This window comes from Peromyscus eremicus, chromosome 2 (assembly GCF_949786415.1).
Source record: "Peromyscus eremicus chromosome 2, PerEre_H2_v1, whole genome shotgun sequence".
Lineage (NCBI taxonomy): Eukaryota > Metazoa > Chordata > Mammalia > Rodentia > Cricetidae > Peromyscus > Peromyscus eremicus.
Genome location: NC_081417.1, coordinates 66,544,226 through 66,571,769, shown reverse-complemented (window position 1 = coordinate 66,571,769; position 27,544 = coordinate 66,544,226). Strand labels below are relative to the sequence as shown.

General features: G+C 47.6%; 1 protein-coding gene across 1 annotated transcript; it reads right to left on the bottom strand.

The window, feature by feature from the left end:
* Positions 1 to 305: 305 nt before the first annotated feature.
* Positions 306 to 26,125, bottom strand: Anp32b (acidic nuclear phosphoprotein 32 family member B). The gene is made up of 7 exons (XM_059254304.1): positions 25,740 to 26,125; positions 15,781 to 15,930; positions 11,043 to 11,165; positions 5,845 to 6,073; positions 3,438 to 3,562; positions 1,443 to 1,512; positions 306 to 743 (listed from the first exon to the last, which is right to left on the bottom strand). The coding sequence occupies exons 1-7, from the start codon at positions 25,791 to 25,793 to the stop codon at positions 676 to 678; spliced, it is 819 nt and encodes a 272-aa protein (XP_059110287.1). The 5' UTR covers positions 25,794 to 26,125; the 3' UTR covers positions 306 to 675.
* Between the last annotated feature and the right edge of the window lie 1,419 nt (positions 26,126 to 27,544).

Here is a 27,544-nt window from a genome sequence, read left to right as displayed (position 1 = left end):
GGTAAGTGCTCTGCCACTATTCCAGATTCCAAACCATTTTTACAAAGTAACTAACTCACGTACTCCCCGGGGTCACGAGCAGTGATGTTCTTCACCACTAAAAGACCAAAGATCCCGATCCTGTTCTCAGAGACACAAGGCAAGCTACAATTGGAGCCTAATTTAGAAACGTAGAGTACAACTAGGCTTTACCAAAGAGTAATGAGTTTATTTTCCTTAGTTTTAGAAAATATGTTTTTTGGCAGTCATCACATAAAATGTCCTAATGTCTCAAAAAAAGAAAGAAAAGCATGAGAAAACAGACCCAAAATGTTAAGATTTTATTTACAAAGCTTTTCCTTGTTGTACAGAAAGTAAAAATGTTGTTACAATCGCAGTGTAACTGGCAGCCAGGACGGTCAACTCACCAATCACAGCTGTCACGATACAGCAAGAGTCTTACACGAAAACCTAACAACGTTTACAATTTTGTTGGGGTGAAGTCCCCAGGCTTGGTGGTGGATTACCAAGGGGCTAAACGGAGGAAGGCGGAATGTCTCGGGAACTATTCTTTGGCTCTTTGGGTGGGGGTGTCCTGGGGCTTGTATCACAGCTACCTTTTTAAAACAGCTACCAAATCCATGAGCAGTCCAACCAGTACTCAACAGTTCTGTTTCCTGCAGATTGTTTCGGGTCTTAATCATCTTCTCCTTCATCGTCTGTCTCTCTCTTCCTCTTTTCACCTTTCCCACTTTCTTCCTCCTCTGCAATACAAAATAAGTTGTGAGGCCACGGAACAGCATTCTGCCCGGGACACTGCTAACAGAGGTAACTACCTTCTGATGGTTAGGAACTAGCAAAGACAGACACTTTAAATAAACAGGCCACTGAGGCCAGACAGGCAAAAGGCACAGTAGCACCTCAACTGACACGGCTAATGACTGAGGTTTTTCCTTCCCCATGTTTTTTTCTTAAGCTTTTGGGTACCAACCTAGCATGTCCGAAAATACACAACAACAACTCCACTTACCCAGCCTGTTTCTAAGCCACTGACTCATAAGTGACCTTGGACAAACCACTTAAGACACAACAGGAAGGAATGACACAACGGAGTTGTTCTGAGAGGTAAGTAAGATAGCACAAGGCTGAGCGTGACACAGGGGCACTGTCCAAGTGCACGTAATAAAGAAGGGTTTGGGTCTGGTGTTCTATGCCTGCTGCACTCATAAAGCTAGATCATCAGTACCAAGAATACCACATGCTCAGTGTGACCAAAGTCTCACAGACACAATCTCTAATTACTCTGGAAGCCAAAGCAGGAATGCGGAGTTTATTAAAGACAAGCTGAGCAAGTAGCACTTGTCCAAAAACAAAACAAAACAAAACAAAAAAACTAACTTGGGAGCATTTTCCTGTAATCTTTGACGAAGAGGGGAAACAGAAATTATATACATCAGACCCACCTTCATCCTCATCTTCATCCTCATCTTCTTCATCTTCATCAACTTCTCCATCATGTCCAAATTCTTCTTCCTAAACAACAGAGAATAGTGTAACATCACTGGATTCTGCTAAGACACATGGCTCAACCAATAAAGATGAAACCTTGGCAACCTAAGAACCCACACAGACACAATGGGAGAATCAAGGAGCTCTCAAAAGTGGTTCTATGTCTCCATGCAGGTTGTGCTATGGGTATGAAAACATACACACACACACACAGGCTTGATGGCTTACAACTGTTATTCTAGCAATTGGATATGGAGACAGGAAGACCAGGAATTCAGGCTAGCCTGGGCTACATAAGCCCTTACTCATCAATCCCTCATAAAAGAAAAATAAAAATGCAAAGAGGAATATACTTTCAAATAGTTGTAACAACACATTAGAGGGAAAATTGTTATTTTTACATACTTGGCTGCACAGAGATGCTAATTTTTTAAAAAATCAACATGTTCTTTCTTTTTTATTATTATTTTAAATTTATTTTTATTTTATGTATGTTGGTGCTTTGCCATGGATATCGGGTCCCCTGGAACTGGAATTACAGACAGTTGTGAGCTGCCATGTGGGTGCTGGGACTTGAACGAGTCCTCTAGAAGAGCAGTCAGTGCTCTTAACCACTGAGCCATCTCTCCAGCCCCCTAATTTTCTTTTTAAATGAGCAACAGTCTGGAGAGATGACTTAGAAATTAAAGAGTCTTGGATGTTCTTCCATAAGACCTACATTCAATTCCTAGCACCCACCTGGTAGCTTAACTCCACTCCTAGGAAATCTAGTGCTCTCTCTTCTGACTTCAAAGGGCACCAGGCATGTATGTAGACATATATGCAAGCAACTCATACACACATGCAGGCACACATGCATGCACACAAATAAAAATAAATCTTTAAAGTGGGGGGAGGGGTAACCGAGGAACAGAACACCTCCCCTTAGGCTCTGGTTTAAAAACTAAAATAAAATTGCCCTTTAAGCCAGGTATGTTTGCACACACCTGTTACACCATCCATTACAAAGGGGTGGGGGTGGGCAGGTAGTCAAACAGTTTAGTCTATCCTGAGCTACAAAGACCTCAGTTCAATAAGTAAGTAAAATAAAAATAAAATTATTAAAATATCAATGTTCAGCCAGACGGTGGTGGCGCACGCCTTTAATCCCAGCACTTGGGAGGCAGAGGCAAGAGGCAGGCGGATCTTTGTGAGTTCAAGGCCAGCCTGGTCTACAGAGCGAGATCCAGGCAAGGCGCAAAGCTACACAGAGAAACCCTGTGGTGGGGGCGGGGGGGCGAGAACTACTTGTTTCAGGCTGGAGAGATGGCTCAGAGGTTAAGAGTACCAACTGCTCTTCCAGAGGTCCTGAGTTCAATTCCCAGCACCCACATGGTGGCTCACAACCACCTGTAATGAGATCTGGTGCCCTCTTATGTATACATAATAAATAAATAAATCTTAAAAACAAAACAAAACAAAAAACCATCAATGTTCAGAAGTAAGCGGTTCATTAGGTAAGCACTAATTATCATGCAACTTAAAATGGAAGCTTCAGTAAATGTTTTTATAATCTTATATTGCAGTACTGGTTTGGACAGATTTCTCTGTGTATGTGGGGTCAGGTTGTAACCTAGGACACTGTGCATACAATTTTGAAGATGCAGCCTTATTTAGCCTAGGCTGGTTATGGTTTAGCCCAGTGATGTTCCTGGGATTACAGGAATACACTCTTAAACAAAACTCAGTCATCTGCTCTTTCAAGGCAGAAGTACATACATTTAACCTTGAACTTCCAACCACAACTCTACATCCCTTCTTTGGTAATTTTAAAGGCAACTCAGACATAAGTGCTGTATCTAGGCAGCATTAAGCAGGCATATCCCATATGCAGACAAAAGCTGCCATTATCAGCCTTGACCTCTTTCTTTGCCTTTACCCTAACAGAAGGAAGAAAAGAGTTACATTACCTCCCCACTGACTTCATCTTCATCCTCTTCGCCTTCTACATCTTCGTCTTCATCTTCATCCTCCTCTTCATCATCCTCCTCTTCTTCACCGTCCTCATCTTCCTCTTCATCTTCCTCTTCTCCTTCTGAAAAGAGTCCAAAAGAGAAATTACTAAGGCTGGGCACACTTTTAATCCCAGTTCTCGGGAGGCAGAGGCAAGCAGATCCCTGGGAGTTCAAGGCCAGCCTCGTCTACAGAGAGTTCCAGGGCAGCCAAGGGCTGCTACAAAGAGAAAACACTCACTAAAAATGTGCAAAACAAAACAAAAAAAGAAAGGAAGAGCTGGGCGGTGATGGCGCACGCCTTTAATCCCAGCACTTGGGAGGCAGAGGCAGGCGGATCTCTGTGAGTTTGAGGCCAGAGTGGTCTACAAAGCGAGTTCCTGGAAAGGCACAAAGCTACATAGAGAAACCCTGTCTCGAAAAACAAAAAACAAAACAATAACAACAACAACAACAACAACAACAACAACAAAAAAAAAAAAAAAAAAAAAAAAAAAGGGAAGAAATTACTAAATAACCTTGACGACCCATAGGGTCTAACTGAAAAGGTCAGAGAGCCCAAAGCTGGCCTACAATAAGCTGGTCAGCACCACAAACATCAGGAGACTTACAGCTGCCCTCTTTCTACCAGTCCTTAATCCCAAGAGAGTATCTGAAAATCAAGAAGCGTCAAGTACTACATGCTTACCTACTCTTACTGAATAAAACCTGCCTCAACTTCACACCGGAGGAGGGCTTTCTACTCTTGCCATGCTGAAAGCACCTGGGTTTCTGTTTGGTTGTCTTTTTTAAAAGAGAAGCATGATGTGATGGTCTAAGCAAGTGCCCAGGACAGTGGAAGGATGACCAGGAGTTTATGACCAGCCCCAGCTACCCGAGACAATGTCAACACCTGCCCCTCCAAACAAAAGCGGCAAGCCACTCTATTAGGATCAGTGCTGAGAGCAGTTGTCAAATCAGAACTCTAAAAGATTAATCCCAGGCCATAGAATAGTCCAAACTCCTGGGTGCCCAGCCTAGAGGCGGTTTCCCCTCTACCAGCCTGCAGTTCCCTGTGGTCTCCTGCCTCTGTCCTTCCCATTCCACACGCCTACTGCCACAAACTGACTTTCAGCCCCTTCAGACAGACCTGGGGCTCTTTACCTAGCTGAGGGCGCTCACATGCTCTCCCCTCTGCCCCTCCCCACCCCCTCACTTCAGCACCCTTCCTTCACTTGTGCTCGGTGCAGTGCTGACTGGAGTCCCGTCTTGCTTCATTTTCTTTTGCTGTGCTGAGGACAGACTCCAGGGCCTCCACAAGTCAAGCAAGCCTTCTACCACTGAGCTACATCCTCACCTTGGGCTAAGGAGATAGCTCAACGGCATAATGTGTTGTTTCCAGCAAACTTACATAGCCACCACGAATAACTTAGGAGTAACTGGACATAGAAACTGCAACAGGGTCAACTACCCTTTCTGCCCACTGTCCCCTCGTATCTCATTAATTTGCCCGTCTCCAGCTTTTGCAAAATAACCCCGTCTAACTGCAACCTCTTGTGCTTTGCTGGCCATTACTATCGTGTATGTTTTCCAAAGTACTAAGCTACCACTCATGGCTTTCAATTTCAAAGACTTTACCCAGACGGACTTGAAAATACCAACACCTAAGCACATGAAAAACTTTGATTAGGAGCTGAAGAGACGGCTCAGGGTTAAGAGCACTGGCTGCTCTTCCAGAGGTCCTGAGTTCAATTCCCAGCACCCACATGGTAGATTACAGCCGTCCAGAATGAGAGCTGGTGCCTTATCTGGTGTGCAGACACAACACTGTATGCATAATAAATAAATAAATCTCAAAAAAAGAAAAAAAAACTTTGACCAATACTAAAATTTCTGAAAGATTAGTCCTTTTTTGCATAAGATATTTGCTCTATAGACTAGGTTGACCTCCAACTGTGAACCTCACTCCATCTTTGGAGTGCTGCGATTTTAAGTGTGCCACCACACCCACCTGAAAAAAAAAAAAAAGTGAACTCAGTGTTATACCCAGCGATTATACTTCCATGAATAAAAAGCGGAACCTAAGACAAACGTGTCTTGAAGTTTCCGGGCCAGGCACTACGCTAGGAAGGACAGCAGACAGAGTCAAGGAGACAGAGATAACAAGCTCCTCAAGCACATGAAGGATCCAGGGGCTGTGTGAAGCAGCCACTTAACACTTGGCTCCACGGAAAAATGAAAAACCCTACTGGCTAATAAAAGCACTTGATTTTCAAGCATTTTAGGGTTATAGAGCTGAACAGGAGCACAGGCACGCACACGAGCAGAGCACCACCAGGACTGTGACAAGGCAGACGTCAGGTCACGAGAGGCTCAGTCTACCCACCTTCATCCTCCTCTTCTTTGTCCACACCATCCACCTCTGCATCTGAGTCAGGAGCTTCCTCTACACCATCCACCTCCACGTCTGAGTCAGGGGCTTCCTGGTCCTCTCGGTCATAGCCATCCAGATAGGACAGCTGGGGCAGGAGCTTGAAGACACTCTCTCGGTAATCATTCAGGTCAGTGACCTCGCAGCCAAACAGATCCAGGCTTTTCAGACAATCCAACTTTTTCTAAAGGAAAGAACCAAAAACCACGATTCCTAAATCAAAAGAACATGTCACCAAACCATTTTCAAGAGGTAAAAGTCTAGGCTCCCCATCAGTTAGCTGCTACCCATTCATCCCTGTACACAGGAAAACACTATGCTTCTGGCTCCCCTAGAGAACAATGTCTTGTGGCCAGGTGGTGGTGGCGCACGCCTTTAATCCCAGCACTCAGGAGGCAGAGGCAGGTGGATCTCTGAGTTCGAGGCCAGCCTGGTCTACAGAGCTAGTTCTAGGACAGCTAGGACTGTTACACAGAGAAATCCTGTCTTGAAAAACGAACCGAGAGAGAGAGAGAGAGAGAGAGAGAGAGAGAGAGAGAGAGAGAAAGAGAGAGAGAGAGAGAACAAGAACGAGAACAATGCCTTTCCTAGTAGCAATAGGAGTCTAAGTTTGACCTAGCTGAACTGTACACAGGTCCACTCATGAGCAGGTCTGGAGAATGGAGTGAAACCTGGCATGCGGTGTGCCAGCATGGGCAGAAGGGTACACAGAGCTTAGATTGCACGAACAGAGAAACCTCACACTCCTTTTGTCTCTTTTAAGATCTTTGGAAGAGGTTAACATTACCAGACTTTTCTAAAGTAAACTTAAGGCATCATCACATACAGCCTGCTACCTTCTAGAATAGTACAAACAGCCTACTAGAGTGCAAGTGACATTTCTATGTGTGTGTACAGACAGACACATGTAACTTTTATTAACTGTAAAATCAAAGTTTGGTATTCACAAAACTAAACAAAAAACATCAATATGGGGGGAGGGGGCAAGGAAGTAGCTTATTTGATAGAGTGCTTGCCCAGAGCCATGGATTTGATCCCCAGAACCACATAAACCAGGTGTGGTAGTGCAGGCCTGTGATCTCAGTATGTAGGAGGCTAGATGATCATCAGGTCAAGGTCATTGTCACATGTGACCCTCTCACTCAAAAAACTCTGAAGAAGCAAGTCCTAACAAATCCAACAGTGATGCTTCATTTGCAAAGTGACTGCCACATTCACACAGCCTAGAAGAAATGTGGATCCAACAAAACTTTGCTTTCGGGATTGAAGGCGTCTTTGTAATTCTCTGCTTTCAAAGTTGGCTTTAAAACTCCAGAATGTGCTGGTAAACCAGTGCACTGGCTAATCTGGCTCACTAGCTATTTTTGTAAACTGGAGTTTTGTTTTTTGTTTTTTTGAGACAGGGTTTCTCTGCATAGCTTTGGAGCCTTTCCTGGAACAAATGCTGTAACTCAGGCTGGCCTCAAACTCACAGAGATCCACCTGCCTCTGCCTCCCGCGTGCTGGGATTAAAGGCATGTGCCACTGCCACCCAGCAGTTTTGTTTGTTTTTAAGACAGGGTCTCTCTATATGGCCCTAGCTGGCCCCAAACTCAGAGAGATCATCAGCCTGCACCTGCCTCTCAAGTGCTAGGAGTAAAGGCGTGTGTCACCATGCTCAGCTAAAAAAGTTTTACTGGCACACAACATTCATCTGCTCATCTATCACACATATCTCCTCTCAGACTGTACTGACAGGCGAGAGGCTGTGATACAGACTCTCCTGCCCACCAAGCTTCATGTCTTCACTATCTGACCCTTAAGGAAAGGGCTGCTGACTTCATCCCCTCATAAGGAAAGGGCTCACCTGAGTTTCATTCTCAGAGCAGAACCAGGGAAGACCCAGCAGCAGGACTGCAGGCAGTTATACCTGCCCATCAAACACAGGGTGTACAATGACTTAAGTTGTCCACCCAATAACGTGCTTATGAAAGCCAACCCCAGATGTCTTAAGAAGGCAGGCCTAGCCCTGCCAGTTCTAGGGGTGGCTGACTTTCTAGCATGCAACTTTCAGATTAGGTTTCCTAGCGGGCAATTTCAGAAACCCAGGTATAATTTCTTGCCAAAGAAGAAAAAAATGCTGTAATACCATCCCAAATAACAGCTCCACTCTTTTTGGAGACAGCTTTTCTGCCTAGGTTGGCCTAGAACTCCCAATCCCCTAACCTCAAACTCAAGGTCTCAGAGTTCTATACTGTACCTGGCTACAGAAAGAGCCGACTCTATACCAAGTGAGACATAAAAAGGACAATCAGTTTGAGCAGCTTCCTAGAAAGGTCTCCTCTATGTGCTCTTCCACCTCCTTTTTCTCAAACGCATGTCTCAGCATGCAGCCTTTGTCTCAGTCTGCTTGCTTTTTGGCCCCTCAGCAGCTGGGACGATGGCACATACCACCACCCTTGGATTGCCTAAAATTGTTTATTAATGGACTGGGCCACTGATTAATCTACTGTACAGGGCCATCAAGGCCATCCTATTCTGAACGGCATGAATCTTAGATGTTTGACAAAGCACCCATTATCAAATAACTCGGACATGCCAAACAGTATGGTAGGAAATGAAATAGAAGCAAGTTGACAATAACAAATCCTACCTAACGACAGTACTCTGTAGACTGTTTAAAGCAGTAAAATGGTACTTACAGCCCAGCAGGCTCAAAATACAGATTATACAGGATCCCGATTTGATGTGTAAACACTGCTAAAAACTTAGCAACCATATCATGCCAGAAACTTGACCTAAGCTAATAGGCTAGCCATAATAAACATAAAACATTTATTAACAATAATTTTGCTTGCCTTCTTAGAATTTAGAAGGGCTTTGGGGGATGATTTGGATGGCCCAGGTCTCTTAAAAAAGGTGTCCCAGGAAGTCTGAACTGATGCCTTCTTTGTCTCTCGTTAATGTCCCTGTAGCAAGCAGAGGCATTCACAATCATTGCATTGCCTGTCAAAACTGGGCTCAATGCAGTGTTCACAATGTGTGGTGATGAGGATGAGGATGGTGTTTTCCCCGCTCTAGAACATTCAGAAGTCAACACTGGACCCAGAGTCTTCTCCCTTCACCTTTCTTACAGATTTCCTTTATTCCAAGTGAGAACCAGGAGGCCAACCTAGCTCAGGCTTTTCCAAGCAGCCTGGGGTGTATGGAGCCATGTAGCTCTGCCACACGGTGTCAGTATCATCTAAGCCTCAGTTCCCTCAATGTAAAACAAGGGCCATACTATCTCTATTCACTTTGTAGATACTTTTTCAACACTACCATAGGATCTACAGGGCACCAAGCATCACACATCCACCACAGTGGTACAAGCATAGCAACCAAGATTACTTCTCCTCCTTCACTGTCTTGGGACCCTAATCTGTTACAGCCCAGAACAAGAAGCCTTAAGCAAACAATCCCTGCTCAGTATTTGTCTGTGCTCTGCTTCGGTGGCAGTTAACACCAACACAGGATTCCCAGAGGATTCAGTCTCCAGGAGAATCAGGAGCAGCTGGTTATCCAGCAAGGAAAGACACTCTACGGTCCTCTGTTTAAAACAAATACACACACACACTTCTGTACAGGGGTACTACTCAGCTTGGCATAGCCCAGAATAAGAGATCTGTCACCAAGCAATAAACACAGGCTTGGCACTGACCACGGGGGAATGTTAGCCTGAGTATTCCTTTGGGAATTCCGTTTTCCTGATATTCAGGTATGGAATCAATTCACATGTAGAAAGAAAACAGGTCCCCAGGGCAATGGAAAATTAAGTGAATTTGGATTTGATCCTGCCATTAATTCCAAACAATTACTTAGGCTTTCTACACTCTGTTTCCTCTCTAAACAGGACAACCATTCTCTGTTCTCTGGGCTACCAGCCTACAATGAACAAATATTAAATGGCCTTGGATACAGCAAAATGCAGTGCATTATCTTTAACTTGGAAACGGGCTGCTCTACACAGAAAAAACTGAAACTGGCAAAACTCAAGGAGTGGGATCATCTAGCCATGGACAGTAGAAAAAAAGCAAGATCTGCAGAACAAGGTAAGAAATGAGCTCTCAACACCTACAACAAAGAGAAGCTCAAACAGGAATACAGAAGTAAAGGGGCACGCAAAATGACTGAAACCATCCCGACACTGCCGAAGGGAGGAGGAGGAGGAGGAGGAGGCCCTTCACCTCCAGAGTACCAAGAGAGCAGGGTTCTATTTTTGTTTAACAGAGTTTCCCATAATCCAGTTCAGGCTGGCCTCAAACTTGCTATGCATGGTGGATGACCTTGAACTCTTGATCCCCCTGGGACTGAGGCATGCTTCAGTCTATGGAGCCCGGGGCTTCATGCATTTTGTGCGAGCATTCTGCCAACTGAGCCAAACCCACAGCCCCCAACAGAGCACTCTTCCAGTGAGAGAAAACCCGCTGTCTAACCCGCTCTCGCAGTCCAGCCTGAGGGCTGCCTCTCTCCTATTACTAACCCTGCCCCCAGAACCTCCACAGTGGCTGAGCTCTCCCTGCAACAGTTTTCCAATCTACAAAATAAGATGTCTTCCTCCTGACTGTCCTGAGCTCTTAAGTAAGGCAGGGAATACTGTCTTCTCTGCTCAGTTTGCGTAAGTCCATATACCAGGTTTACAACCCAAAAGGCACTTAAAATTTGGTCTCTTTAACTCATCTACAATAAGACTGAAGATCTGTGTCTACCTAAAACTCTGCAACAGTGATCTAGGGAAGCCTAAGATCACCAACCACAAGACCCACAACCACTGGAGCTGCCCTTCTTGACTGTGCTGAAATGTCACCTAAGACAGACTGTTCTGTTACAACACAGAATAGCTTGGCCAGTCTAGTGGGAAAAATTAGAAGACATGTTTAAGGTTATAGTAACTATATATTTAAAAAAGGATAAAAGACCATGAAAACGTCTCTACTGCATGATACCATCACAGTTTCAGTCAGGGAGCAAAGTCCCAGGACTACACTGTAGAGACTGTGACCTTTAAAAGCCACTCTACGAAGAGTAGAATGATGGCATTTTTAAAAGCCATTTATTCTTCTCAATCATTTCTCCCACTAGAAATATGAAAATGAACATGACACAACCCATTCTCTAAATTCCCAATCACTCACCAAAGGTTCCAAGGTGCTGATGTCTTTCAGCTTATTTCCACTCAGGTTCAGATGTGTGAGGCTTGGAAGATCTTCTGCTAGTCTGTCCAGACCTCCAAAGATCCTATTATCGCTGAGCTCAAGCTAAAAGGAAACACACGTACAGAGAATCACTCACGACTGAATTGGGATAAAAAGCAAATACCCATATCAAAGAATCAGGCAGCCGGCACTGCACACACCTGCAACCCCACAACTCAGTAGAAGGCCAAGGCAAGAGGAACCAGAGTTCTAGGCCAGCCTGGGCTACAGAGAGAGATCTTTTCTCCTAACAAAAACAAGTAATAGCAGCAAAACCACAAGCGCTGGTGAAGTGACTCCTCAGGTAAGTGACTCCTGCCGAGGCTGACAGTCCAACCCTGGGACCCACTTGGTGGAGAGAAATGACTTCCTAGGTTGTTCTCAGATTTCTACATGTGTAACATGCAGAACTGCTCCCCTAGAAGCCCTGTTTGTTAGATTATAAACATTATTTTATTTGACTAAATCCAAATCAAGTAGTTTATAGATACCAGCAACACTTGGGATGAGTCAGGCAGCTATGCCAGAAGGTAGGAAGTTTTTTAAAAAAGATTTTATGTGTGCTTTGTATAGGCACCATGTGCATGTAGTGCCTGTGGAGGCTAGAAGAGGCCATGCACTCAACACCTAGCACCAAGTATGTGTTATGACAAGGGGGTGCCTGGGCGTTACTTAGGGGTTTATAAAGCCTTATCCTCAGAGGCCGCTGCTTTTGTAAACCTGGCACTAACCTCCATGGTAAGCTACTTTAGTTTCTCATACAGGCAATGGTGTACCCACAAAAAGTGTGAGCACTCACTAAAAATTGCTGGTGTCTCAGAGTATAAGTGGAGATGTAAATGAAAGTCTTCCTTTTGCAGATAAACACTCAGGCCACGGGACCCAGCAGTCCAGAGCAGGTGTTACTCTTCCAGGACAGAGTTCAGTTCCTAGCACCCATGTTGGAAGGCTCACAACCACTTATAACTCCAGCTCCAGGGAATCCAATGTCTTCTTCTGACCCCTAAGGGCATCCCCCCACACGTAAATAAAGACAAACAGATAGACAGGAAGGAAGAACAGATGGACAGATACCCTAGGCCACACAGATGGCTCAAATTTTGTATGCTGGTGACAAGATAAAAAGGTAGTCAAGCATCATGTAGTGCTTGGGTGCTGGTCACTTTTCAGAGCACATCACCTCATTTGCTCTTACAATAAACTCATCTTCCCATTACAGGCAGGGAAATAAACTGCAAAAATGTGACTGGTGACTCCACATACTCGAGCTGCTAAAGAACTCCTGGTCCACCCACTGTGCTCCATATATGCCTGGTGTGCTAACTGTGGAAATTTCATGTGGATGGGCATGGTGACAGAGGCTTGGAACCCACCTACCCAGGAGGCTGAGGTAGCATGCCACCCTATACAACTTAGAGACCTAGTTTCCAAGTTTTTAAAGGTTACAAAAGACCTGGGAATATGGCCAGTGTGTAGAGTGCTTGTCTAGGTTTCCTAAGACCCTTGAGTTCAATCCCCAGTACACAAGACAAAACAGCCAAAAAACAAAGAAAACCAAGCAAACAATGAACTAAAGGCTTTGGCATGTCATGAATAGAATACTAGTCTAGGAGGGCAGTGAGTGTAAACAACAGCACACACCCCAAGCCTGAGGACCGAGTTTGGAGTTGTTCTTTGACCGCCATTCGAATGCTGTGGTTTGTGCCCCATTCACAAGTACATTTTCAGGAGAAAGCAAAACAAACCCCATGCTAGTCAAACCAATACAGACTCAAGCACTGACTCTCATGATTTTTGGAAACTAATAGAAACTTCCCTTCTATGTTTAGATCATATAGCTAGAATATCACATCTTCCTCCATGAAGAGACAATAAGACAACCCAAAGCATTTACTAGCATGACATTTAAAGCCATTTATGTATCAATTTTCTTAGTACTTGTTTCTTATTAAGAGTCTGTGTGTGCTCTGAGGTAGGAAGAACATACAGTCCTTACCAGCTGTGAGAACATTCAATCTGCCTTTTAAGTATGATCACCTTCTCATCAACCCTGTGAGCGATCAGTGTTTAAACTCTTCAGAAAAAGCCCAGTATGGTGCAAGCTTGCAATCTCAGCACTTGGGAGGCTGAGGCAGGAGACTGTGCTCTAGTTCATCCTAGCTGCACACACAGTGAGACCCTGTCTCAAAGAACCGAACATCTGAGAAAGACTGAATAAAGTCATTGTGGTGCTTAATCTCATTGCTGACGTGACAGATTTGGAATTGGTGAGGGACACGCTGCTGTCTGAGGGTTTCCAGAGAGGGCTAATGGAGGGAACCATGCTGAACACACGTGGCCCACTCTCATGGCCTGAAGCCCAGACGGAACCAAACAGAAGGATCCATGTCTCTTCTCCCAACTGCACACCCTGCACTGTATGCATCCACCACGCCAGGTGTGCCACTGCCCCGGCACACCTCCTCACCACACTGACTGTGACTGTGCCCTCCCTCAATGTGAGCCTGTGGCACAACTCCTTCACACTGTGTGAAGATGTCACTGCGACTGGTTTCATAAAGAAGCTGACTGGCCTACAGGTGGGCAGGAGAATCAGACTAAGGGGACACTGGGAAGAAGAGTGGAGTTCGAGATTCGAGACGACACTATGAGACGCAGATGAGAGACAGCAGGATGGAAAGTGTGTACATGAGGTACACCAGCCTCAGGGCAGCACACAGATGAATAGAAATGGGTTAATTTAAGTTATAAGAGCTAGCTAAAGACAAGCTTGAGCTATCGGCTGAGCATTTATAATTAATATTAAGGCCCTGTGTAGTTATTTGGGAGTCAGCGATTCCTACAAAAATCTCTACTACATAAGCCCAAATGAGCTCTTGATTTATCAGGATGGTAAGAACAAAACACGAACTTACAGATCAAATTCATGCAAAACAGATGCTGAAATCTTTGTAAGGGTCTCCAGATGATCCGTATCTTTCCAATGTCACTGACCACCCACACATATAACTTCTTAAATGTTTTTTTAGATTTTGTGTATGAGTGTGTTTGTAGTATGTCTGCATATCACATGTGTGTCTAGTGCCCATGGAGGTAAGAATTTGTGAACCACACATCTCCTCTCCTTTAACAATGCAAAAAGATTCTTATTTGACCCTAACACCAGAGTTCTGTGGGTGGCTTTAGGAAAATAGCTGTTTCACCAGGCGGTGGTGGCGCACGCCTTTAATCCCAGCACTCGGGAGGCAGAGCCAGGTGGATCTCTGTGAGTTCGAGGCCAGCCTGGGCTACCAAGTGAGTTCCAGGAAAGGCACAAAGCTACACAGAGAAACCCTGTCTCGAAAAAAAAGGAAAGAGAAAGAAAAAAAGGAAAACAGCTGTTTCTTTCTTGGTGGGCCTGTGGCCACACCTACCAATAAACAGTCCGCAGGAGTAAAGTTTCTTCCACCTCCTTGACAAACAGACAAGAGAAAACCTTTTTTAAGTATTCTGCCTTTTAAGGGAGGACTAGAAGGCAAGAGACCGTGACTAGAGGGAGGTAAACTAACAATGGCCAAAGAGAAACAGAGCAGGGTTATTTCTTGGGGGTCTTTTGGGTTTTTTTTGGGGGGGGCAGGGTAGATGGGGAGCCCACAGACATAGGACAGTGCTCTGCCTGGCCTGGGACTCACAGTCCTTCACATGTTGCTGCCTCCTAAGAGCTGGATTACAGGCAGATACCACATGGCTTTGTTACACAGGACTTTCCTAGTCACCCACAGCACATTTCAAACTCTAGTTACTGAGAATTACAAGGCAGGGCTAGAGATGATTCGGCAGTTAAGAGCACTTGCTGTCCTTGCAGAAGTTGGGTTCAGTTCTCAGCACCCACAGGGCGGCTGACAACTGTCTGTAACTCCACCTCCAGATCCGGTGCCTCTGAGGCACACATAAACACATGCATGCCCTACACAGGTAAGACAGGCATCAGTTTCCTCTTCATCTACAGATATGTTAAAGCACAGAAAGGAGGCTCTTTTGACTCCTGAGCCAGAGCCTAAGAGCAAAACCTAGCTAAGGAAAACAAAACTTTCAACAATTAACCAATTATTTCTAGAGCAGTTCATAATCCAACAGGTATTATTTCCAAAGTATTGCTGCAACCCTGCAGGTCAGGTGTAGCTACCACAGGTGATAAAGCTGTGAACCATCTTAGAAAGGAAGATAGACAGCCCAGCAACCTCGCAGTGCCACAGCCCACTAAAGCTCAAGCTTCTGCCACACAAACCAAACCTGTGCGTTTCTCTTCACAATAGCTCTCCTTTTTCCTTTTTTTTTAATTATTAATTTATTTTTATTTTATGTGTATTGGTGTTCTGTCTGCATGTATGTCTGTGTGAGGGTGCCGGATCCCCCTGGAACTGGAGTTACAGACAGTTGTGAGCTGCGATGTGGGTGTTGGGAATTGAACCCAGGTCCTCTGGAAGAGCAGTCTCTTAATCTCTGAGCCATCTCTCCATCCCCTAGCTCTCCTTTCTTAAAAATTAAACCATGTGCAGGCTGGTGGGGTGGGGCACACGCCTTTAATCCCAGCACTCAGGAGGCAGAGTGGATGGATGTCTGTGAGTTCCAGGACAGCCAGAGCTGTTACACAAAGAAACCCTGTCTCAGAAAACAAAAAGCAAGAAAGAAAACTTACCTTTTTCAATTTCGGTAGCTTGGGGAGATCGGACACTGAAAACAAGCCTACACTTATTAAACTGAGGAACTCTAGGTTCACAAACTCATCTGTTAACCCCTCAATTTTTCCATCATTTGCTTTGCAATTGTCCAAGACAAGTTCTCGAACCTGTGGATACAAACAAAAAAGGGAGTAAGCTTTAAAAAACCATAACAGGAGACAATAAAAAAGCAAAAACTCTAAACCTGACCCCACAAAACACCCATATTTAAGGACAGTCTTTACTTAAGAGGAGGTTCAACTACAAAGAAACAAAGCATGATAGCCTTATAGCAGTAACATAGTAAGACCCAAAGACCACTGTTAATTCATGCTAAAATAATAATAATAATAATAATAATAATAATGGTGTATATTCCATATCCCACAGTTCTCAGAGCATAAGCGACGCTATGTCTTTCCACGGCTGTGCCTCCAAGGAGCATTGTCTAAGTTCAAGGACAGAGTGAAGAAACCCTCCCGGACTCTTAAAGCCCAGGAAGGGCACAACCACAGGGAGAGGAACACTCTACTTTGCCATCAAGATCATCAAGGCACTGAGCACTTGAACTCAAGGAGCCTGCCGCTCTGAATCAGGGGAACTGATCTTACTACCACTCAGCTTTTGAATAGTTCCCTTGCCATTTTTTTTGTTTTGTTTTGTTTTTCAAGACAGGGTTTCTCTGTATAGTTTTGCGCCTTTTCCTGGAACTCACTTGGTAGCCCAGGCTGGCCTCGAACTCACAGAGATCCGCCTGGCTCTGCCTCCCGAGTGCTGGGATTAAAGGCGTGCGCCACCACCGCCCGGCCAATTTTTTTTTTTTTTTTTTTTTTTTTGAGACAAGGTCTCTCTACATAACCTTGGCTGTCCTGAAACTCACTATGTAGACCAAACAGGCCCCAACTCAAGAGTTCCACCTGCCTTTCTCTGCCTCCTGAGTGCTAGGATTAAAGCCATGCACCACCATGCCTGGCTTTCCTTCCCCAAAGAAAAAGTCACAAATAAATCCTAGCTAAGGATTTTTACACCAGTACACTTTCCAATTTCAGATCTTTTGTTTTGTTGTTTTGTTTTAGACAGGGTCTCACTATGTAGCCCTGGTTTACCAGAATTCAATATGAAGCTGGCTGTCTTCTAACTCAGAGATGGGACTGCCTCTGCCTCTGCCTCCTGAGTCAAGTTGGTATTACAGATGTACACCACCATGCCCAACTAAGAATCTTTCCACTTCCTGTGTAACAATAAAATTAAAATGTCATACAAAATGACACTATTAAAAGAATGACACTATGATGTCCAAAATAAGCAAGGTGGAATTAAAGAGAATGCCATATTTTGCCTCCCAGACTGGGATAAAAATTACTTCCTGGAAAGTTCGGTCAATTGTCAAGTTTCTACTTTAACTACTATGAGGGGTCATGAGAAACTACCACAGGGGTGGGGAGGACCACCAAATTCCACGGCAACTTCATCACTGGGGCAGAGGCAGGTGCAGTCTGAATTCAAAGTCAACGTCGCTTCTATACAAAGAAACTCTGCCATAACAAATAACACAAGACACTCAAATGTAGGCTGGAAAACATTTGCTAAGGCAAATAGCAAAATGGAGACTCTTCAAGAGGCAGCTGGGAGAAGGGGCTGTCAAAGTGGTTGACACATGGAGGCCTGAGTTTGAGGGTGGTATGGATGATCAGAGAAGTTTTAGGTTCTGGGTTAGAGAAATGAGAACCTACAAGGAACAGGTTTTTTTTTTTTTTTTTTTAAGGAGAAATGAGTACCACAGGAAGTACAGGCACAGGCAGCTGGACACACAGACCCAGAGTTTCAATGGAGGTCTGGGATACACGTCTGTATTTGGGAGTCATCAGGGAAGAGGAAGTGGCAGGATATGGTATTCCTAGGAAAAGCATCAAGGATGGACCTCTGGCAATTAAGGAAGGAAGGAAGGAGGGAAGGAGGGAAGGAGGGAGGGAGGGAGGGAGGGAAGGAGGGAAGGAGGGAAGGAGGGAAGGAGGGAGGGAGGGAGGAAGGGCATGGTGCCCAAAACAAAAATTTCATTTTAAACACTTGGAAAGCTCATTAAGGAAAAAAAGGTGGGAGCAGTGACACACACCTGTCATCCCAGCACTTGGGAGGCTGAGGCAGGGGACCGAAAGCTGAAGGATAGCCTGAGCTAACAGTCAGTCCCAGCCAGCCTCAACTACAAAGCAAACCTTCAAAAGTACATATAAATAAAAGTAAGATGACGCCGGCCAGTGGTGGTGCATGCCTTTAATCCCAGCACTTGGGAAGCAGAGGCAGGTGGATCTCGGTGAGTTCGAGGCCAGCCTGGTTTACAGAGTGAGTTGTAGGACAGCCAGGACAGTTACACAGAGAAACCCTGTCTACAAACAAACAAACAAACAAATAAAAAAAAGATGACCCTGAACACAGCAGGCATGTGATGTCACACCTGGGAGGTAAAATAGGCCTGTACCAAGCCATCAAGATTGGTCCTCAGGAAAGCACTGCTGTTTACGCCTGAACACCTGAGTTCAATCCGTGTCACTCACATAAAAAAGTAGCAGAGGGCTGGTGGTGGTGGCACACACCTTTAACCCCAGCACTCAGGAGACAGAGGCAGGTGAAATCTCTTGAGTTTGAGGTCAGCTTGGTCTACACAAAGAACTACATACACCCTGTCTCAAAATAGCCCCCCAAAACAAACAAACAAAAAAGTAGCAGAGAACTGACCTCTGACCTCCACATGCACACTGTGGCAAACACATGACACACGTCATACATACATGTTTTGTTTTTTTTTTTTTTTTTAATTTAGGTAAGAAAAATGGAAGGGGCTGGGAAAACACTGAACTTCTGGAAAAGGTGAAACAGGTCTAACAGATCTCTCTCTGGTGCTACCAAGATGAGCACAGGTTCCACAGCTAAGTTCCAAAGTGGAGGACAAGAAGTTCAGGAAACAGGCAAGCAAGGGAAGACTCTGAGCAGAAGGTAGTACGGCTAAAAAAAGGCAGACCCTTGACTCTTCCAGAAATGCTGAGAATGTAAGGAAGTGTCTCACCCTGGAGCTCAGAGGCACAGCCAGGATAAGCCACCAAGAGTAAGCCTAGAACGGTGGTTGAGTCTCGGCAAGGCCAAGCCTCAGCGCTATGCTCAGGGAAAGGTCTCAGAGTGCCACTGGCTAGCTGCCTTCAAGTCTGTGGAAGGTTCTCAACAGAGGCCGTGGTGGTTCCAGCCTGCCACGCCAGCTCCTCAGGAGGCAGGGGCAGTAGGACCACAGGTTCAAGATCATCTCAGGAAAAGATGGTACATGCCGTAATCTTAGCACACAGGCAAAGGTGTGGGATAGGCAAGTTTGAGCTCAACCTTGATGGCTTAGATAGAGTTCTAGGGGAGCCTCAGTTCATGAGACACAAACTCTTGAAGAAAACAAAAAATATGCGCCTGGGGAGATGGCTCAGAGTTTAAGAGCACTTGCTGCTCCTCCAGGACCTGAGTCCAGTTCCAGTGCCAAATCAGGCAGCTCACAACGGCCTGCAATTCCAGCTCCAGGGGATCTGACATCCTCTTTCTGGCCTCTGGAAGGACCTTACCAGGTGCGGCAGGCATGCAGACATACACAAATAAAAATACTAAATTCATTTCATAAGCAGCCAGACATGGTGGCACACACCACTAATCGAACGTTTACTGTGAGTTCCTGGACATTCAGGGCTGGCTACATAGGAAGATGCAGTTTCACACAACACAAATAAACCCTAAGGAGGGAAAGCCAGCCCCAACCTGCACTGTGCAGACTGGAGAGTCCTGTGGCCCAAAACACAGCAAGGGAGCCTTCTGCTCAAAGGTGGAAAGTTTAATTTTTAAGGCCAAATTTAGTTTTATTAGTCATTCTCCAATTGAACTTGCTTCTTCCTCAAATGTGAATAAAGTAAATGTTTAAGAAAACAATAAAACAAACAAAAAACAAAAAAGGCAGCAAGATCAAGAGTTGAAGGTCAGCCTTTAATCCCAGCACTCAGAAGGCAGAGCCAGGCGGATCTCTGTGAGTTCGAGGCCAGCCTGGTCTACAGAGCGAGATCCAAACAACACAGAGAAACCTTGTCTCGAAAAACAAAAAAATAAAACAACAACAACAACAAAAAGAGTTGAAGGTCATCCTCAGAGTTTAATGCCAGGCTGGGGTATTTAATTACTTTTACGACAGCTCACTGTATAGCCCCAGCTGGCCTCTGCCCCCCCGAGGGTCAGGACTGAAGGTGTGCACCACCAGCTTTCCTTCACTCTTGCACTGGGTTTTCTAGTCACGAGTAATGTCAAGTATTCAGCACTTCTTCTTCCCCAAGTTTCTCCTTTCCTCTTTCCAACCCTTTCTCAGTTCCATTCATCCCTTCAGCTACTCTGGAAAATGGCCAGTTCTGCCTATGGTCAGGGTTGGGCAATCGTCCCCAGCTACTAACTTGTCCTAGGAGAGGAGAAAGGCAAAGAAATTAAATCAAATTGAGTCGTGGTGGCTTGAATTTTCGAAAATGCCCCCCACAGGCTGATGTATGTGAACGTTTGGTCACCAGGGAGATTGAGAAGTATTAGGGGGTGGGCCTTGCTGGAGGAAGTGTGTGTCACTGGAAACGGGCTTTGAGGTTCCAAAGATCCATGCTAGGTCTCCACGCTCACAGCAATCCTTCTGCCTAGTGCAGGTCACAGCCCCGTGACATCCAAGTACAGTGGTTTGCTACTGCCATGCCCGCTTCTCTCCGTAGTGGGCTAATAAACTTGTTTTCTGAAGAGACTGCCCCATACTAAACACCCCAAACAGACTCAAACAGGGGAGAACAGATTCCCCAAGTTGTCCTCTGACCCCCACATAAACTTACAGTGGAATACACATTGTTTTTTTAATTTCAAAAATGAAGACAAGAATGCTTACAATGTGTTCCCAGTGGGCAAGGGGGTAGAGCTGGGTGGCAGTGCTAAGCAGTGTGCTGGGAGCCCTGAATTCAATCACAAAACCACAATAAAATGACAAGGCTAGGTGGGTATGGCAGAACACACCTTTAATTTCAGCACTTGGGAGGCAGAGCCATAGGCTACTTGGAGAAACTCTATCTCAGAAAAACAAAGAAACAAACAAGAACAAAAAAGACAAGGCTGGAAATGGAACTCTGTTAGTGCTTGCTTGCCGGGCGGTGGTGGCGCACGCCTTTAATCCCAGCACTCGGGAGGCAGAGCCAGGCGGATCTCTGTGAGTTCGAGGCCAGCCTGGGATACCAAGTGAGTTCCAGGAGAGGCACAAAGCTACACAGAGAAACCCTGTCTCGAAAAATTAAAAAAAAAAAAAAAAAAAAAAAAAAAGGGTGCTTGCTTAGTATACATAAGACCCTGGGTCTGATCCCTGGCACCCCTAAAATCCACAACAGTGATACAGACCTGCAATCCCAGAATTTGGGGGGAGAATAGAGTGAGAAGGTCCTTTCCAGCCACAAAATGAGACTGAGGCTGGGCATGGAGGCACACCATTGCAGTCCAGAACCCAGCAGAAACAGGTTTTGAAACTGAGTTTAAGGACAGGCTGGTCTACACAGCAAGTTCGAGGACAGCCAGGGTGACGGCCCAGGAGTGAAAATGCTTGCTGCCAAGCCTAACAATTGGAGCCCCACATGGGGGAGAGAACCAACTCCCACAAGTTGTCTTCTGACTTTACACGCACACACACACAAGTAAAATCCAAAGATAACTAATTTCATCCTGTCCCTCAAAGAGCACACTGGGCTGATATTCATAGTAGCAGCCCTTCAATGTGTTCAGATGGCAGGAAAGTTGAGAAAGATACCCCACCCCAGAAAAGGAAATGCCTGTGTCCTAAGTGTGGACTAAAGGGAACAATTCTGAAAAGCAATTAGACGGTCACTGGGGCTCTTCTTTAAGCAAACAGACAGTACATGTTTATAACATGATCCAATGGGGAAAAAAATTAAGCAATTTTAGGCCACACACCAAAATGCACGGAAAGGTTAAGTGTGTATTGCGTATTTTTAATCAACCGTTTTTGGCTTATCTGCATCTAATTTTCTTTACAGATGTATTACTGTACAAAAGAAAACAACCCCAATTAGTTGCTATGCAACCAATTAGAATATCCCATAGAGCTCAGAATTATATCACACTCAACAACAGACGCCAAAAGTCGAGGGTGGGGGCCACAACAGTACAAGGAGGACGTGTGTCTTCAGAGTCGGCCTCCTCCAGTGAACAAGATGTGAGACAGACTGGTGAGCAGTGTAAGCATACAGCACACCCAGGTTGGGGGGCAGGATTCTCTCTTGATTTTTTAAACTCCAGTAAGAAGCGACTTGGTTTTCCAATTCTGGTTAGAGGGTTAGCTGTCCCTGGCTGTGGGGTGAGAAGGGGCACACACAGAGCAGCCTGTGTTCACAAATGGAAGGAAGCTGAGACGCTCACATCAGAAGAGGCCCTTCCAACTTCGGAGCAGAGCAGCTGCCTGACCTGAGGTATGTCTTGCTACTGTGTGCCACTGCTTTCTCACCTTATTGACAATCTCACCAGTGTTTGTGGCACACATAGTATGTTCTGGTCAATTTCTTCTCAGTGAAAACTTTTAATATACATTTTTCTTTCCTATTTTTGGGGGGTGGCAATGCTGGGGAATGAACCTTGGCCTCACACATACTGAGTGAGGTCTGGCACCGAGAGACATCCCTATTTACACAAACTGAAGTTCCTAGGGAATAAGCTTATTGATAGAGCAGACGCCCTTGGTTCAATCCCTAATACCCTCCATTCTATTCTTGCCCATAAAATCTTCTGAAATAGTATGTATCTTTCTTTTTTTAGGGGGGATGTGGTAAAATGTCATTTTATGCCATTTCCCCCACTGTGAAAAATACACTCTTCTACAAGAGTTCGTTTGGGCTTTAAAATCTCCCTGGAGGAAAGGAGGACACCCATGTTTATAGCTAACAGAGGTGTAGCATATGGACCTAACACATTATCTTGGGCCTTATGTACTTTGAAGGAAAAAGGGCCAACCACCAAGATGGTAAATAATGTTTCAGAGGTGTCCAAGATTCAAACAAACAAAAAACCCGGAAGAAGAACCACCATAAACACACACACATACACACACACACACACACACACACACACACACACACACAGAGTTTTAAACACCAATATGTATTTAAGTATCAAATCTCCATTCAGCCCCTTCACCTAGATCTCACTTGACTAAAACCATTCAGGGGCTGGAGACATGGCTCAGAGGTTAGGAACACTGACTGCTCTTCAAGAGGCCCAGGTTCAATTTGCAGCACCCACATGGCGGCTCACAACTGTCTGTAACTACAGTTCCCAGGGAACCCGACACCCTTACAGAGGCAAAACATCAATGAACAGAAAAATAAATATTTTTTTAAAAAGCACATTCAGCTGGGACTGTGAACTTTTTGGCACCCCATGACAAGTCTGTAGGGTCCCAGGGACCAACCTTACTCCCTACCAATTGGAAGTATAAGTTTCTGCAGTATGTTGAGACATTACACTATGGTTTTGTTTTTTTTTTTGAGGCAAGGTCTTGCTACATGGGACCGGGCTGACCTTACATTTACTGATATCTGCCTGCTTCTGTCTCCTGAGTGCTGGGATCAAAAGGCATGCACTACCACACTCAAAAGAGATGAGCTCATTTAAAAGGCGCCATCTTGGAACTTAACATTTGCCTTATGACACTCAGTGAAACTTTTCAGTCACCTCCAAACTACAGCACTGCTTGGTGATTTATATCAGCACTCAGGAGGCTGAGGCAGGGGATGCCGACTTAGAAGCAAGACTACCTACTTATTGAGACCTTGTCTTAAAAAAGGAACACACACACACACACACACACACACACACACACACACACACATCTACAGCATCTTCCCCTTCACACCCTTCAGTTTTAGGTCAAAGTTCTTCCAAAAAAAGCATCTGCCAATGGCCTGGTTCCCCCTAGGTAGATTCCCCCTCACAGACCTACAATCTTAGTGGCAATCTCAAAAAGATACTTTCACAAGGCCCCTCTAGGCCCGCCAGGTACGAGAGGAATCAGTGCGGCCCCTGAATCTGAGGCCCAGGAGGGCAGGGGATAGATACTCCATGTCTTGTTTACGCTGGTTTCTCAGGCCCTGGCATACTGTAGGTAAATATGCAGTCAATCGGTGATTCTAGAGACCAAGGATGTCCAACGCTGTATCCACCAACCACTTGTTGCTTTGGGGCGCTTTACACGTGCAGTCCCAAACTCACTTTTATTTCCATGGCCTGACTCTGGCAAAAGGGTTTAAGTTGAACACGGGTCCCTTATCTAAATGTAGTTATTTCATACTCTTGTTGATTTTCTGGGGCTGGCCTGGAATGAAAGGCTCCAGGTATCACCAACTCATCTTCTCAAGTTGAAGGAAGAAGCTGGTTTTAACAACTCGATTCCCCAGCACGTGGTGGGCACAAAATGTCTGACTGAGGGATGGAAGGGACACGTGCCGGCGGAATCCTCAGGGCCCCGGGAACAGGGAGGGACACCACCCAATCAGTCCTCAGGGACCGCCCCACACCTCGCCGGTGCCGACCTCAAGGCCCGGTGGCAGGCACACAAAGCCTCGGGCACGCCGGGCGCACCGAGGCAGGCCACCTCCGCCAAGTTCCCAACTTGTTAGCCACCGCCACCTGCGGGCGGGCGGGCGGGCGCCAGTCGGGGCCCGGGGTCGTGCCCACCCGCGCCGCGGCGCACGCGCGAGGGCGGCGTCGGGCCCGCGGCCTGGGCACGGTCGGTGGCCGAGGCCGCGCGGAGCACGTGCGGGGCCCAGGCCACCCCAGCCCCGCGCCGGCCACCGTTGCCCTTTTAAGAAGGGGGAGGGCGCCCGCGAGGGGACGAGGCGGCGGCGGCGGTGGTGGCGGCGGCGGCGGCCGAGTGCCGCGCTTCCAGTGCGCGCCCAGCCGAGCCCGCGGGGCGGGGGCAGCCCGGGGACCCGGCAGGCAGCGCGAGGGCGGCCGGCTCACCCGGCGGAGGAAGACGGCGCCCGCCAACATGGCGCTGTGGCGCGCCCCGGCTGGCGCGCGGAGCCGCCGGCCGCCCACACCGAGGGGCCGGCCTCCCTCTCGGGCAAGGCCCCGGGCGGCGGCGCGGGGGAGGGCGAAGCCGCTGCCGCCGCCGCCGCGGTGACGGTGCCCGGCCGACCCGGGAGGCCCGCGTGGGCAAGGCCGAGGGCGAAGGCGAGCCGGGCAGAGGAGGGGGGGGGGGAGTTGTATTTTTAGGGCTTGAAAAATGGCGGGAAGCGCATCCTTTTTTCAAACTTGGCCTCGGGAGGGGCGGCGGTTGCGCCACCTCCGCCGCCAGGCCCGCCCCTCCCCCGTTCCGCGCCAGGCCGCGCCCGAGGGGCTCCGCGCCCCCTCGGGGACCCGAACCCCCTCCTCGGCGCGGCCCGCGAGGCCTCCCGGACCGCTTCCCCGCCGGCCGCGGGGGCGCGTGGAACCCGGCCCGGCCCCGCGGCGCGGCTCCTCGGCAGGCCCGGCCTCCGCCCGGCCGCGCATCCCGGGAGGCTGCAAACATGGCTCCCAGCGTTACACAACCCCCGCGCCCGCCCTCGCCGCCGGCCACACGCACACGCGCTCCCCTCCGGGAGAGGACCGAGCGGGCGAGCGGCTCAAAGTTTGCTTTTCCACCCGCCGTCCTCCCCGTGGCCACGGGGGCCCGCGGGCGCCAAAGAGTTAATGCCCGCGCGCTCGCTCCCCCCTCCGCGCCTTCCGCCCGCCTTCCCTGTCCCCGTCCGAGCTGCGAGCAGCGCCTTCCCCGCGCCGTGGCCGGAGCCCGGTGGCCCGCAGGTGGCCACCATTACTTGCAAGTCATCGGGGGGCGCGGGCGCCCCGAGGGGGTTCTGCTTACTGCTGCCGGGGTCCGGTTCCTCAGCTCCAGGTGGATCCTCTTCTTCATGTCCATGTTCCCCTCGTCCCCCCTCTTCAAACTTAACTTTCCGCGGCGGGGGCGGAGGGGGGAGAGGCGACCCGGCCTGCGCGGCGAGGGCCGTCGGAAGGAGGCGGCTGGCGGAGGCGGCGTGGTCCCGAGCGGCGTGCGGCGTGCGGGCGTGCGGGCGAGCGGAGCCCCCGGAGCCAAGTTACTCGCGGGAGCGGAGAGAAACCATGGAGGGAAAAGGGGGCTGGAGCGCGGCGCTGGCCTCACTACCGCCGCCCCCGGCCAAGGCCCCGCACTGCGCTTTAAACCGGCGACGCGACGCGGCGGCTGCTCGGCTCCACTCGGCCCTGCGCGGCGCCGCTCGGCTCAGGACCCGGGCTGCAGCGCGGACTGGGGAGGCGCACGGAGGGCGGGGCGGGGCCGCCTCCAGCTCAGCCCGGACTGCGGCACCGCCTCCCGGGCCGCGCGCGCCTCCCGGCCCTCGGGTCGCACGTGGGCTGGCTGATGTAAGACCTTCCGGGGCCCGGGGACCCCCCACTCGCCGCCGGCACGTCTGTGCGCCAGGCTTTGCCTCGCGCCCTCGGGTGGGGTGTGGGGGGTGGTGGTCTCCCGGACCTAATTCCACTCGCTGACCCTCGCCCTAGCCTTCCGACGCCCTCAGAGGCTGTGGCTTTGGGGTTCACCCCATCCCCCCGGCTGGGGTTAACAGCCTGACCCCACAGCCTTTTAGGTCCAGTGATGTTGGAAGTGCCTTCGAGGACCCTCGTGAGGGTGCGATCGCTGCCCGGTCGTGTTGTACCGCGTGGCACCAGCAAAGGGGCTGCACTACGACGCGGGCAGCAGCATCGGGCATCCCAGTTCAGGAGACTTAACCCTTGGCGCTTGTTTTAAATATTTTTAGAAATAATGCCTTAAAACTTTTATTTCTTCATCGGTACATAAACTACAAGCTAGCCAGGAAGAAACAAAAGAACCATACGTAAATACTATTTTTAAAGATTTTAATGTGAGCTACTAGCAAAGGAAATCATTAGCAATTTTAAAGATGCCTCAGTCTCCACCCTCTGACTTTTATCTCTTCTTGGGGCACCCATGGAAGGTGTATAAATTCTTGGTCTCCTTTAACGTGAATCCTGGGCAGGCCTAATTTCTAGGATTTAAAGCGCAACCTTAGGGTGAGGGTTCAGTGTGTTAATTAGGTGCCTATTTGCTTCTGATATTAACCAGAGGTACCAAGGATTAAGCACAGTTTACTAGAGGGGAAAAAAAAAAAGCCTATGCGTCACCCTAAGATTTTTAATTGAAGAAGCCTCTCTCTATTCCATTTTGCTTTAGGGGCTCAAACTTTTAAATGGATTATCAATTTCAGAAATAACATTTCAAGAGAAAAAGTTTGAAGGTTATGGGGAAAGGTGAACACTTCATAGGTGTAGATACGTGACTTCTGTTGGAGTCTGGAAGACCTAAGCCGAGAGAATGGGGAAGGGAAGGGTGTGGTGCGTTCTTGTCACAGAAGATCCCTAACTGTAGGTGATAAGCTTCACTGAGCTATGCAAAGAAGCTTTTGCGTCCATAGACTAACGAGCACTGAGCACTGACTCTGAAGGGCTTGCTGTGTAGTTTCCCGTTTGCAAAAAGGAAGAAGTGAAGCTTAATCACTGCCAGTAGCCCCAACAAGGCCTTACAGGTCCGGCTCCAAATCTGCCATATTTTTGCTCCACCCCTGGTCTAGAGTGAGGCACCCTGGGGACTCTGGTACAGTAGGTGGGTAACAGCTG

Excerpts from the sequence above, each read along its gene's own strand:
- Anp32b (XM_059254304.1), bottom strand. The coding sequence starts at position 25,793 with ATGGACATGAAGAAGAGGATCCACCTGGAGCTGAGGAACCGGACCCCG. Across the intron at positions 11,166-15,780 it reads AGCTACCGAAATTGAAAAAG|CTTGAGCTCAGCGATAATAG; the intron begins GTAAGTTTTCTT and ends GTTTCCTTTTAG. Across the intron at positions 1,513-3,437 it reads AAGATGAAGTCAGTGGGGAG|GAAGAAGAATTTGGACATGA; the intron begins GTAATGTAACTC and ends TCTGTTGTTTAG.